This window comes from Ammospiza nelsoni, chromosome 7 (assembly GCF_027579445.1).
Source record: "Ammospiza nelsoni isolate bAmmNel1 chromosome 7, bAmmNel1.pri, whole genome shotgun sequence".
Lineage (NCBI taxonomy): Eukaryota > Metazoa > Chordata > Aves > Passeriformes > Passerellidae > Ammospiza > Ammospiza nelsoni.
Genome location: NC_080639.1, coordinates 15,646,019 through 15,658,768, shown reverse-complemented (window position 1 = coordinate 15,658,768; position 12,750 = coordinate 15,646,019). Strand labels below are relative to the sequence as shown.

The following is a 12,750-nucleotide window of genomic DNA, read 5'->3' as shown; positions in this document are numbered from 1 at the left end:
ATGCTCAGTTTTCTTCTCAATAATTTTTTGTAGTTCACGGAAGGACCTCAGAAAGCACTTGGATGGGCTGAGCAAATGCCATCTGTGCAGTTGAATAAAAGTGTGCAAAATAGTTAATTATGTATGAGGCTTTCAGTAACTTCAAGGAATTCAGCAACAATTAAAAGGATGATATAAGAGTTCAATCTATTTTTCACAGGAAAACTGAAGTGTGCTTTGTCAGTATCACAGTTGGGCACATTTTGTACTGAATAATGGAAGCTTGTTGAACTCTAGCATGCAGCTTTTGTTCTTGAGTCTTCTTGAAGCTGATGCAACCTCAGCAGAAACCTGAGGGGTTTTGCTGGCTGGTCGTAAGACAAATGCCAGCTTGGGTTTGTCTCAACAGTAATCAAAAGAAATAACTGTTACATCAATTAAATGAAACAAATCTTCTGTCTTCTTTTTAAAATTTTACCATTACTTTTTCATCACATATGTGACTGTGTTTCACTAAATGCTACTGTTTTGAACAATAGCAAGAGATACTCTATATATTGGGGAACCAGTTAGTGTACTCTGGATATATTTTTTGTGTAGTTAGTCTGTTCAACCTCACTTCCTCTCACTTCAACCTCACTCTTCAACCACACTCTTCAACCTCAGCTTCCACCTTTATGCCTAAATATTACTGCATAAATCCTGTGCACAAATCCCTTGAAGAATTAATTTGAGTATGAATTGAGATTTTTTTTTCTATTCAGAACTCTGTTTGCTAAAAGATGTGAATGACAGTAGCCTCAGGAATGAAAAGCTATTTTTTCACCCCCTTTCAATTCAACATTAATTATTAATCTTGGAAGATTTTTTTGTTGTAGTCATATTGATATTAAAGTCAACCACTTGTGTCAGTGTTCTGTAATAAGAATCACAGTTTTTGGCTCATCCAGTAGAATTTGTATAAGTCTTGTTAGCCCAGCTGCAGAATTGTGAACTTCCAAGTTGATCATGACTACTGGATAAAGAACAATTTTTTTTTTTTATTGTAGCAGGAAAGAAACCTAGCTACAATAGCCAACTAAAATGTCAGTAGCTTTTAATGTTTCCTTTCATGCACCACTTTCAGACCTGTCTTTATGAGCTCTTTCCAGTTCATAGGATATGTATTTTTCCTAATGTGTTGCTATTTTGAAATCTTTCCTTCTAATTTGGTAGCATTTTGAGCATTTGGTAGCATTTTTTCTTTTATCTAGTTTTACCTAGTTGGATTGATGTTTTGTAAATCTTACTGTAGAGTTCACGTTGCCTCCCATAATTTTTTTTCTTTGTAGAATTTTTCCATCAGTAGCTGTTTTTCTGTACAGAGCTGTTGCAGAATGAGCTATTTGTTGGGGATGAGCTATTTTTCGGGTGCAGGGAAAACTCGGGGCTCAATTTGAGTCATCAGCAAGTTCCGCTTATTGAAGAGAGCATCAGACACTTATACAGCAAGTAATAAGCTCATGAATATTCTGCAGTTTACACTGTCCATTGGCAACACCACAACACCAGCTCTTCTCCATTCTTCAGGGGTTACATCTCCCTTTTCTCATGTCTCTTTCACTATTTGTTATCATACTCCAGCTAGGCCCAAGGACACGCTATCTTGCAGGTGCAGGACTCGGAATTAGCCACGGCCTTGTACTTTTTCAATCTCTAGTCAGCTAAAATCCCAACACAAAATTATTCAGGTTCTTCTTAACAGGGACATAACAGACCTTATCACTAGGATTTGGCTGATCACTCTTCGGGTGGGAGAATGCCTTAAATTCTTTGTTTCTTTCTAGCCCTGCATTATATGCTCTATATACATGTAAGAATTCCTTTTGCCAATCATACAGCCAAATAGTTTTCTCATTTTGGATACCTTACTGCATGTTTTATTTTCTCATCTGCCCCACTCAGTATTTGTTTCTTCTTTGTCATCTGTTTTCTATTGTATAAAATTTGGTGTTTTCTTAGGCAAGAGAATAAACATTGAGACATTTAATTCCTAAAGTAAAAGGATATTTTATAGAGTCAGCAGTCCAGGCTATTTCTTATTCAAATCTGGTAGTGTAATTGTGCAGATAGTGTATATGGAACTTCCAGACTGGGAAGAAGTAGTAATGCCTGGGCTCTGCATCCTGACATGAAAGGTAGTCATATTTACATTTACTGCAGGTTGAATTCCATGCAATTTCTAATGCTGGCAATTTGGTTTATACAATCTAATAAAAAATGAGCAGTATTTTTGAGCAGAACATTTATGATCGTTCCTGAGCTGTTAGATTTAGTGTCCATTGTTGGACTGGCATGTGGAAGTGGAAACTGTTAATAATTCTCCAGTGTCTGAAAGCAAGCTCACACTGTTGCCTTGTGTATGTAAGACATGGCTTTTCTGACTGCCTGTGAAGTCTGTGCATTTGTAGCTGACTTGAGTGACTTTGATCTCCTGCTATCTAAAAGCCCCAGTTTGTACAGTCACTGTAGTGTGTGCTGTAGCTCTCAGGCTGCATTCATCCTGTGAAGCATTTCCGTGTAGCTGATGCTTGTTTTGTTTTCTGGTGGAGACAAAATAACTGTTTCAGTACCGGGTGCCTCCCACAAATGGAAAACGCTCCAGGGGAGAGCTGGGCAGAGCCATGGCTGCTGCTGTGTCCGGGTGCAAGGGGAAACACTTCCTGCTGCAGCGGGGGGAGCAGCTCCCTGTAGGAGCTGACCCTGTCCCCAGTCCATGTGTGGCTGGCAGGAGCATCAGATGAGCTCTGTCGTGAGTCAAAATGGGGCTCTTGCTGCTGAGAGCAGGAGAAAAGGATGCTGCCTTGTGACTCACATGAACACCTGATGTGTGCATTGTGTGGAGAAAAATGATAAGCAGAATAAATGCCAAGCTCTTGCCTGGAAATTCCATAACATGGGCACAGAACACATGATCTAAATATTTCTGTTTAAGGCTGTGAAGATGATCCAGCTGTGAAACTCAAGTATTTTAACATTGTGTGAGAAGTCAAAGCTACAAGTGTGAGGTAGAGACACAGTTCGGGTGAAGAAAAACTATAGGCAGTGGAGGACTGGAAAGACTGCAGTGATGTTCCAGCACTTGTTCCTTTTCTAGCAAGCTCAGCAACTCTGGATAGTTCTTCCCTCCTTATTCTTGATTGTGTCTTTCCTTGCGTTTCTCTGGCTATGCAGTGGTTTGGATGAGTCAAAACTTATAATTTGGTTTATGGATCAGATGATTTTCATTGGGCATGTGCCTCCTGGTCTAATTCACTACAGCAGATGGAGTGTGCACTCGGTGTTGGGGACATTTCCTGTGACAGGTACTGCTGATGGAAGTGGATCCCGAGTCTCCATAGTACCATGACAGTTGCTCAGCCCATAATTCACTGAGTTGCTTTGCTTTTTCTTTGTGGCAACTACATAGTTTTATTACAGGTAGTATTTGCAATTTTGCATGTCAGGGAAGATAATGCAAGTGGCTGGAGTTTAAAACAAGCATTTGTTTCTAAAGTTAGTTAGAACTAGGTCAGGTACGTAGTCTGCCATGTGGCCCTGCATAGACAATGGAATGGGTATGTTAGGTCTAGGAATGAGAGGGTCCCTATGCTGGCAGTGTTTCAGAAGACTTGTCTGTCAAACAATAGCTTTGATTTCTTAACTTAATTATCCATTTAAAAAATACAGATCAAACTGATCTAATGGCTGGAAGGATTGCTTTTCTAAGAATTGTGTGTGGATAGATGTTATGAGCCTGTATTTTTTCATAGGCATGCATAATTTTGTGTGTGAATGCTAAAGATACTTAAAAACCGAAATGGAGAGATACTCAAAGGTCTGCTTCATGCCATTTCATTTAGGTCAGGGCACTGAAAACACTTGCTATCAGTGCTTGATCATGCTGAACACAATGTTTCTGAGAACTGAAGGGCTTTGAGGAGTCTGGTTAATATACTTAAGTATCCACAGGAAAAAGGTTTTTTGTTATAAAGAACATAGAACATGTTTCTCTTGTTTTTGATATTCCTCACAGAAACAGTATTCCATAGGTTACTGAAATTACTGTAGAGTCTTATCAGTTTGATATTTTTTTTTTCTCTAGAGAATTTTGATAGGTATGGATGTTGATACAACTTTTTGTGTGCCTTACAGTCTCATGTGAAGCATACTGACTGGTATTTTTGTGTTAGGAAGATCAGGAGTATCAGAACTTAGACTGCTGAGGATTATGTTTGAATTTTGTTTACTGATAACTTGAAACCATTATCTTATTAGCAGAAATCCCTTTATTTACATAGTTACACACTCAGTGAGCATGGCAGCATTTGCAAGCAATGTAATTTGGTGTCCATGTGGAGTTTAAATAGGGATCTTGTTACATAGGAGCATGTGATAAGATACCATCTCTGGAAATCTACTTACCAAATTAAAAGATGGATTTCATACTAAACACTACTTATCATTTCAAGTTACAATTCAACTGACATTTATTGTTATATTTCCACAGGGGAACTTAAGATTTTTCTGTAAGTATTCTAGAGTTTTTACTATTGCTGTGAGTCATTGAAGTTGCCAGCGCTGGAAAGTTTTCAGGGTAAACATGATTTTTTAAAAATGCTGTCACTAATTATTTTTCTTCTTTTGAAATGGATTGACAGTAGTAGGTTCAAATAGTCATTTTAATTTGAACAGATTCTTCACAGGAAGAAAATTCAAACTTTAGTTTTGCTGTGCCAAATGCGAGTGGAGTTTGCCTCAGAGATTTTCAGGTTCTGCAAAAACCAGTTGTGATCAGTTAAATACATGAATTAGGCACACCAATCAAATGGGTTTTGGTGTTAATAACAGTTCCAAAGTAGTTTAGAGTATCATTTTGTGAGATCTTTAAAGTGTTTTGCATTTGAGAAGTCAGTTCCTTGTTGGTTGGAACTGGGGGTGACTTGAATTTAGCTAGTAGGTTACATCCCTGGAAGGACTAGATCTGAACATGGATTCATATTTGTGCTTCTTCATTCTGCATAAGCAGAAAAACCATAGCAGAGGCTCATGATATTTAAAGTTACAGGTAGTTTTCCTTTTGTTCTCAAACACGTAGCCTATTAATGAAAAAGCACCGTGTTTGCTGGATTATGCTCAGCTCCTCTGGATATACAGTGTACTAATGGAAATCAGCATTTTCTGCTTCTATAAATAGATTGGCAGCAGCTGCAGAGCCAAACAGGCCAGCTTCTGGTCATTTTTATTATTGCCATTGAGAAGTGGTTTGAATGGCTGTGGAGTGTGGCTGCTGCAGGGGAGTGTGCAGACTGAGCTGGGGGTGTGAGCAGGGAGAGGGGAGGAAGGTGTATTTACACGGCAGCAATGTGAGAATAGAGGTGAAGAGCTTGGTGTATCTTCATTTGGGAGTCCTTAAGCTGAGTTCAAGCTCTTTTGTGTACAAGACATACTACTCAGCTGGTTAAAAGTCATGAGTTCTTACATGAGATCTGGGGATCTAACTTCTTTATTGTTGAATATAAGGCAGCAGCATTTACAATTATGCTCTGTTGGACAATATCCTCGTACTGTGCCCTTAGAAGCTCCTAAAATTTTCAGCTCCTTCTTCTGTTGGTCTTGTTTTGTCTTCTGCATGGGAGAGAAGCAGGGTGAGAAGGCCCAGTCCTGCAGCACTCCTCCTTCCTGCCCCGTTGGGGCAGCTCCTGGATGAACAGCAGCTCTGCTCTGCTCTGCTCCCTCCTAGCAGATGAGGAACTGGTTCTAGTGCAGCCTGCTAACTGGCCAGCTAAGATACCAGTGTTGTTTATGGAACACAGGAAGTTGGCTGGAAATAAAGAAAATATTGGGTGTCTTTCATCTAAACATTCAATTGAAGTCTGTGTCTGTGTTTACATGTGTGGGATTTTTTTCCCCATGAAAGCTAGCAATCTTCTTTTAAGAATCTTACTACAAGGTCTTGGGAAACACAGTGAGCTGTAGGAATTGTTTTCCTGAGATACAGGTATGCTTACATTCTGTCCTTCTCAAAGTCCATATAATGCTATGGATGCTAGGTTCAGCTAGTGCTGAAAGATGTGAAATGACTTTATATTCCCTCTTTAATAACAGCAAATTTCTTGGATCTTGATACCCAGCCTATGTGGATAGTATAAAAAGCCGAGGAAATAATGAAATGCAATACAATAATGACAGGTGGGAGTAGAGAACATTTATCAACCATTGCTTTAGAAACAGCACCATCAGCCTGTGAGATGGCTAAAGATCACCTGAAAGTGAAGTTCACTTTATACTGAAGCCTTGAAAACTGGAGAGTTTCGTAGCATCTTAGGTGTATATTTTACCAGTGCTTTAATCTGTATTCTTTGTACTGGATCACATCTCAGTGGTATTAACTGTTTTTCAAGGAGAAACACAGAGCTCCAGAAATGAGAATTCTTAGCTTATTGTTTTAATGCTGTTTGAAATGTATGTATGTTTTTAAATTTCTAATGGATATCTTGTCTGTTGATAGCCTAAATACTTTTAGGTACTCTACTACTAGAAAAATGGATCATATTAATTTTTCATAGAAGAAAGTATTCAGAATGTGAAAAAGTACAAAACATGTTCAAGAAGAAAACATGGACTTACTCTTAGTAAAAGGATTCCTCTCACATTGTATTCAGCTACCATCTTACAGGAATAATTATAGTTCATTCTCTGTGAATGACTATTTGTAACAACAATGATTAGGAGACTGAGGATTAAGTGATTAGGAGAGATGAGGAATATGGTATTTGGCAGCTCCTTGTAGGCTGTTAGGAGTTATAAATTAAGTACCAAGTTTAGAAAAATGAAACAGTTCTAAACTGTAGAAAATCTAGGATAGGTGTCTCAGAGTGCTTTTCAATTAAATTGCTAAAATATTGAATGAGAAGTTGAACTTTTTCCAAGAAAAATCCAAGTATATTTCAAGAAGAAAAGGAGCTTAATTCTTCTTAGCAAGTGTAGAAATGCTTTAAATACCAAGGTATCTTCTGTGGAAAAATAGTAACTTTTATTTAGAATTAGTTTGACTTGTATAATTCGTTGTATGTAAAGAGAGGCAAAAAGAGTTCATTCCAAAAATCTTTGTGTGAAAGACTTCATACTAAATAAGGCTTTGCTTTGTGTTTTTCAGTCAGCAGATAAGCAGCGAGCCCTGGAAGAAACCAAAGCCTACACAACGCAGTCCTTAGCAAGCGTAGCCTATCTGATCAACACCTTGGCCAACAATGTTCTCCAAATGCTGGATATCCAGGCATCCCAGCTCCGGCGCATGGAATCTTCCATCAACCACATCTCACAAGTGAGACTTCCTTCTTTTGCCTTTGGTATTTCATAGCAGGTAAAACTCTGAGCTGACATCTTGTGAGCGAGAAGAATTTAAAACAGAAGGATGCATTTCTTCTCATACTCATTCTGGGATTGGGTCTCATCATGTGATTCTATACCAGTGTTAGTATGAGCATTTTACATACCAGAGCAGTTAAATGCATTCTCAGCCAGATTATTGTTTGGAGAGGAGGTCATAAGAAAAAAGCACAGAAAAATAGCTATTGGTAAAATGAGAATATTATGCTAAGAAATATGAAATGGATGATGGAAAACAGTACTCATCATTTTTTTACTTTTTCTGTGGCTGTAATACTGGCATCTAATGACAACAGCATAGATGACAAAAATAGTTTGCTCCTGGCTTTTCTTAATCAAATGTACTTTGCAGTGACATGAACAAGTGCCAAAATTCATGTTTCAATTTGTGTATGGCTGCAGAACTCCTGCCATTGTTTGCAGTTTTTCTGAGCAGCAGTAAACTAAGTTACTATAATCAGGAACCCAGTTTCAATCACCACATTGATGAGAGAATGTTACTGCCAGAATGGGCTGAGAATGAATGATATATAAAAATGGAGATTTCCCAGCTACTGATGGATTAAAAGAGAAATTAAAAGCAATGATACATCTGGTTCTGGTTTTTGTGTCTGTTTACTGAATATTTTGTGTCTTAGTTGACCAGTACATTTTGGCTACTAGGGTTTCTTGATCTCCATGCAAGAATATAAATTAAAATAAAGAATACTGTATTATCTAGAAAAACTTTTGAAAGTAGGGGCTATGTAAGGTAGGAAATAAATGGATGGATTGGATCTATTTGAACCAGCAAAATAAGTGAATAATTTTATGCTGTCTTAGTGGGCTGAATTGCCTCTGATTGGGTCAAGGAATCCCAGGGCAAGTACAAAGAAAGAAGTGGGGAGGATTTTCTTTTGATAGGGCTGTGCTATTAGATTGCTTCAGTTGTCTCATGGATCTGCCTCAAAAGTAAACTGCAAGTTTGATTTCTTCTGCTAGATGCTCCATGTTAATCATTATGTGGACAAGTAAATTAATTTTTTTCCCCCAGAAAATGTTCTGAATTATCCTGTGTATGCCTGTGTGCTGTATCTGTATGCTCTGTGTGTGTATGTGCTTCCTCACAGGCTAGTGCCAGCTCACATGTGTTCAGCTGTTTGAGAGCCTGATGCCAAAGACAGTGTATTTTGCATTTCGTGAATGTGGAAAATTCATTTTGTCAGACAGCTTCTGTGAAGCAGCTTTTGTGGAAAGAGTCATAGCATTTTAAATTTTTTCCTCCTGAGAAGGTGACATTTATGCAGATTGAGAGCTAGGTCAGATTGTCTTTGACCTTTATGCAATACAGCTAGTTATTTAAAATACAGCACTAAATTAGCAGTGCACCAACACTTAATGAAGATATATATGCAAAATTTCATAGATTGAGCTTGAACAACTAAAAAAAAAAATCTGTGGTTTTTTTTTTCTTTAAATACTGCTGTAAAATTGAAAATCTAGTTTGTTTGGGGGTATTTTTTATGTGGTTTGTTTCAGGTTTTTTGAGCCTGCATCTGTATGTAGGATGCTCCTCAAATCTTTATGGAAGAAATAGTATCAGAGGGGCAGACAGTATTTAAATTTTAGATATTTCATACATGAAGTGTACTGAGCCAAGGAACTTTACTAAGTTAAGTTAATGTGTCTGGAAATGGCTTTCCCCCTTAATACCAATGTTGTAGATTAGTGTGTTATCTGTTTTAATTTCCAGGGTTATTTTTATTTTAAAAATATTTTACACAGTTTCTCTAGAAAGAAATAATTTATTTTCAAGAAATTTGGTGATACTTCTCCTAAAATTAGCCTAATCTGCAGAAGGTTTCCTTGGAGTTTATGTTGGATGTAAAGTTTGGTGAGCTTTTTCTAACAGGACTGAAAATGTGTTGTGGTGTAATACCTCACTGCCAAATTAGGATTTCAGTCAGACTGACTTGAAATGAAGTCAGTAACATAGAACAGAAAACAAATTGGTAATTATAGATGGTAAAATAATTTTTGCATTAATGCTTTAGTCAGTAGGTCTTGGTTTTTAAGTTTAGAAAACAGATATGCAAATTGTGATATCTTGATGGAATCCCACTTTTAATTCTTACTTGGGATTCCACATATGCTCCAAAGAAGGGAGCAGAACCATTTGGTGCTTGGTATGAAAATTTTTCCCAAAGTGCTTGTTTTGTACAAGTAGCTCAGACTGGGAGAGGTGTGATTAACTTTGTAAGATAAAATACTGTGATTCTCTGTTCATTGGTGGAACGCCAATTTAAATCCCTTTTTGTGTTTCCTTCTAAATGCCAGCCTAATCAAAGAGCTGAAAAGGGAGCTGATAATAATTTGTGCTTTTTCAAGTTGTGTATAGATTGTGAATAAGGAAATTGTTACTATTGAAACTATTTTTATGGAAGTGATTAAATCCTATTGGTTTAAAAATTAGAATTACTTTGGTTTGGTCTGAAAGCTGATGAGTCTATTCTTACTTGCCTTCTTGAACCTTGTCCAGAACTAGATGATACACAGTGTTTCATATTTGACTACAAATTTAAATCTTAAATGCAGATCATATGTACAAATATTTATACTTGTTCAAAAAATTATCTTGCAGCTTTCAAGTTAGCAGTCACTGTGAAATGGTACTAATGTCCAAATTCTTTAAATTAATCTGGCAGATTTTCAGGTTTTAATACTTGTATGACAAGAAATGTTTTTTCATGTTTAGCAAGGTCATTTATAAAACTCTGCTGCTGACTGTATAAACAAGCAGGTTATCACCAAGATGAGCAGCAGTGCTGAGTTTCCTGCAGTGGCACTGTGTTGTGGGGAGCTGTGCTGCATCCTCCCCTCCCAGAGCTGCGTGCCACGCTCTGGGCTGGGAGAGCAGGCACGGGATAGCCTGCAGCCTTGGTTCTCTGCAGGCACAGCTGCTGCTTAGCTGGGCTCCAGCAGCATCTGTGAGCTGCTCAGTCTGCAGGGCAGTCACTTGGGCTTCGCACTGAAAAGTCAGTAAAGGTTTGTGACCTTTCTCACTTGTCTTATTGCTTGCAAGGCACAAGAATAGCAAAACACTTTAAAAATGGTGATGCAAGGCCAGTTTTGCACAGGGCATGTTACCTGTTTATGTAACAAGTAGTTTTTCAGCATTTTTATAGTATTATGATCTCTTTTTTTTGTGTATAAATTGCATACAACTTGGCACAATTAATGTCACATTTCCAACATGTCAATATTAGGCAGTTGCTAATTTTAAAGTAATAATCCAGTTTTCAAGGTAATTTACAATTAGTTTGAATTGCGTCCAATTAATAAGTTTAATCAAAAATAAAAGTCCAGCAATACTATATTTAAGCAACATTTTCTTCTGAGATTTCTGAAATGGAATTTTAAAAGCCTAGACTACCAGATTGACAGTTAATTTATAAACTTAAATTAGAATGGTTTGAGAAGAGGAACAAATTAAGGCTTCTGGAGATTTTGTCTCTGAAATTTCACTGTAATTCAGACTTTCAGCATGCTTGTGGTTGTGGTTTAACCTCAGCTGGCAGCTAAACACCACATGGCTGCTCACTCGCTTGCCCCTACCAGGCTATGGGTAGAAAATCAAAAGGGTAAAAGTGAGAAAACTTGTGGGTTGAGATATGTACATATCTCTTTAATGATGATGGTGATAATAACAATATAGAAAATTAATATTTAAGAGAGGAATCAAACCCAAGGAGAAAGGCTGCAGATGAAAGCAATTGCTCAGCAGCAGCAGCTGAGTGCTGCCCAGGCAGTCCCAGGCAGCAGTGCCCAGCCAGGCTCCCCCAGCCCGGGGCTGCAGGCCACCAGGCCGTGTGGAGCATTGTCCCCTGGTCAGCAGGGCCAGTGTCCCAGCTGTGTCCCTGCCCCCCTTCCTGTGCACCCCAGGCTCCCCAGGGTGGGTGGGATGGGGAGCAGAGAAGGCCTGGACTCTGTGCAGTCTCTGCTCAGCAGTGACTAAAACATCCTGGAGTTATCAGCTCTGTTCTCAGCACAAATCCAAAATACTGCCCCATACTGCAAAGAAAATGAATCCTGTCCCAGCCAAAACTAACTTAAGTTAGTTAAATGCTAACTTCATACTTTGAGAAAATTTGTTTATGGGTAGAAGAGAATATTTCTCAAAACTGATGAATTCAGTGGCTTTTAAGTGAACTTATAAGTAGTGCTAACTTTCCCAGAAGTTATTTCATGGAGTTTTTTTGTTTTAATATTTGCAGAGCTTGAAACTGGCTTTTTTGAATTCAGTATGAAAACCTGATGTTTCAAAATGGCCAGAAAATTCCTAACAGAAAAAAAATGTGGTGGTTCATACTTATTTTTCCCCTTAAGCTCTCCCTTGGCTATTGCAGGGATCTTGGAAAACACATGAAAAGATGATAGTAATGAGCCTAACCTCTAACTAACAGTTGCATAAAAGCTTTTGAAAAAGCTAATGGAGATATGTGAAACAATTTTTAAAAGCATAATAATGCTGTCAGGCATCCAAAATTTCTTGTTAGAAAACAGGGATTTAAGTTGTAGAAGGGCACAGTGTATCCCATCTGCTTTTCCTAGCAGAGTTTTCAAGCCAGGTGTTTTGTTAGTCCAGCTCTAACCCCAAAAACTTTTCATTGTACTTTCTAATGAATAAACATTTTGGTGCATTCTCCTGTCTTGATAAGGGATTTATGTTAGTACTGGAGGTAATAATTACCTGTGTGTTGGGGATAAATGTTTTCATTTTCTTTAGTAGCAGGTTAATCTTTGTTACCTCCTCTACTAATGGAATACTGTAGTGTTCCTTTGTGCTGTTTTATGGGTGTATTATGATCTCATGACTTCCATAGTCTACTAAACAAGAAAATGAAGTGTTTGGAAAACTGCCAACTAATGCTTTTCAATACCATTTTAGGTGTGTGGACCAGAATTAGGTGCAGTTTATATACATTTAGTCATTCTGTAACTATTCAAGTTAAAAGAGATGGTCTGAATCATAGTGCAAGGGAAATCCCACCAGATGAGCTTCAGGTTTTAATTAGGTTTTATGCACTTCATTGTTTGTTTCTGTAGTCATGTCTCATGATCACAATAGTCCTTAAGGAAGCTGGTTGTACCCGTAGCTCCTATTGAAAACCCACTCTTCATTCATGGAAACAGCTTTGCACAGCACCAAGTTACCATTGCTGCAGTAACATGAGCATTAAATATCTGTACTTGCATTATATTAGTAGATAATTACATCAGAAAGTACTAAAAGAACACATTCAAAGTTGCAGAGTTCTAGCACTTGAAATAGAAAGTGAGAAATCATCTTGCCAACCCTGCACTAATAACTTTCTGTTTGAT

The 12,750-nt window shown here is 37.9% G+C and overlaps 1 protein-coding gene across 16 annotated transcripts in view; it reads left to right on the top strand.

Moving 5' to 3' along the window:
* ABI2 (abl interactor 2) overlaps positions 1-12,750 on the top strand; it is a 65,076-nt gene that overhangs the window by 18,761 nt on the left and 33,565 nt on the right. For all 16 annotated transcript variants that reach the window (XM_059476385.1, XM_059476382.1, XM_059476384.1 and 13 more), the window contains exon 2: positions 7,157-7,324. In XM_059476385.1, coding sequence (XP_059332368.1) covers positions 7,157-7,324 — 168 coding nt within the window. The remainder of the gene's footprint in view (positions 1-7,156; positions 7,325-12,750) is intronic.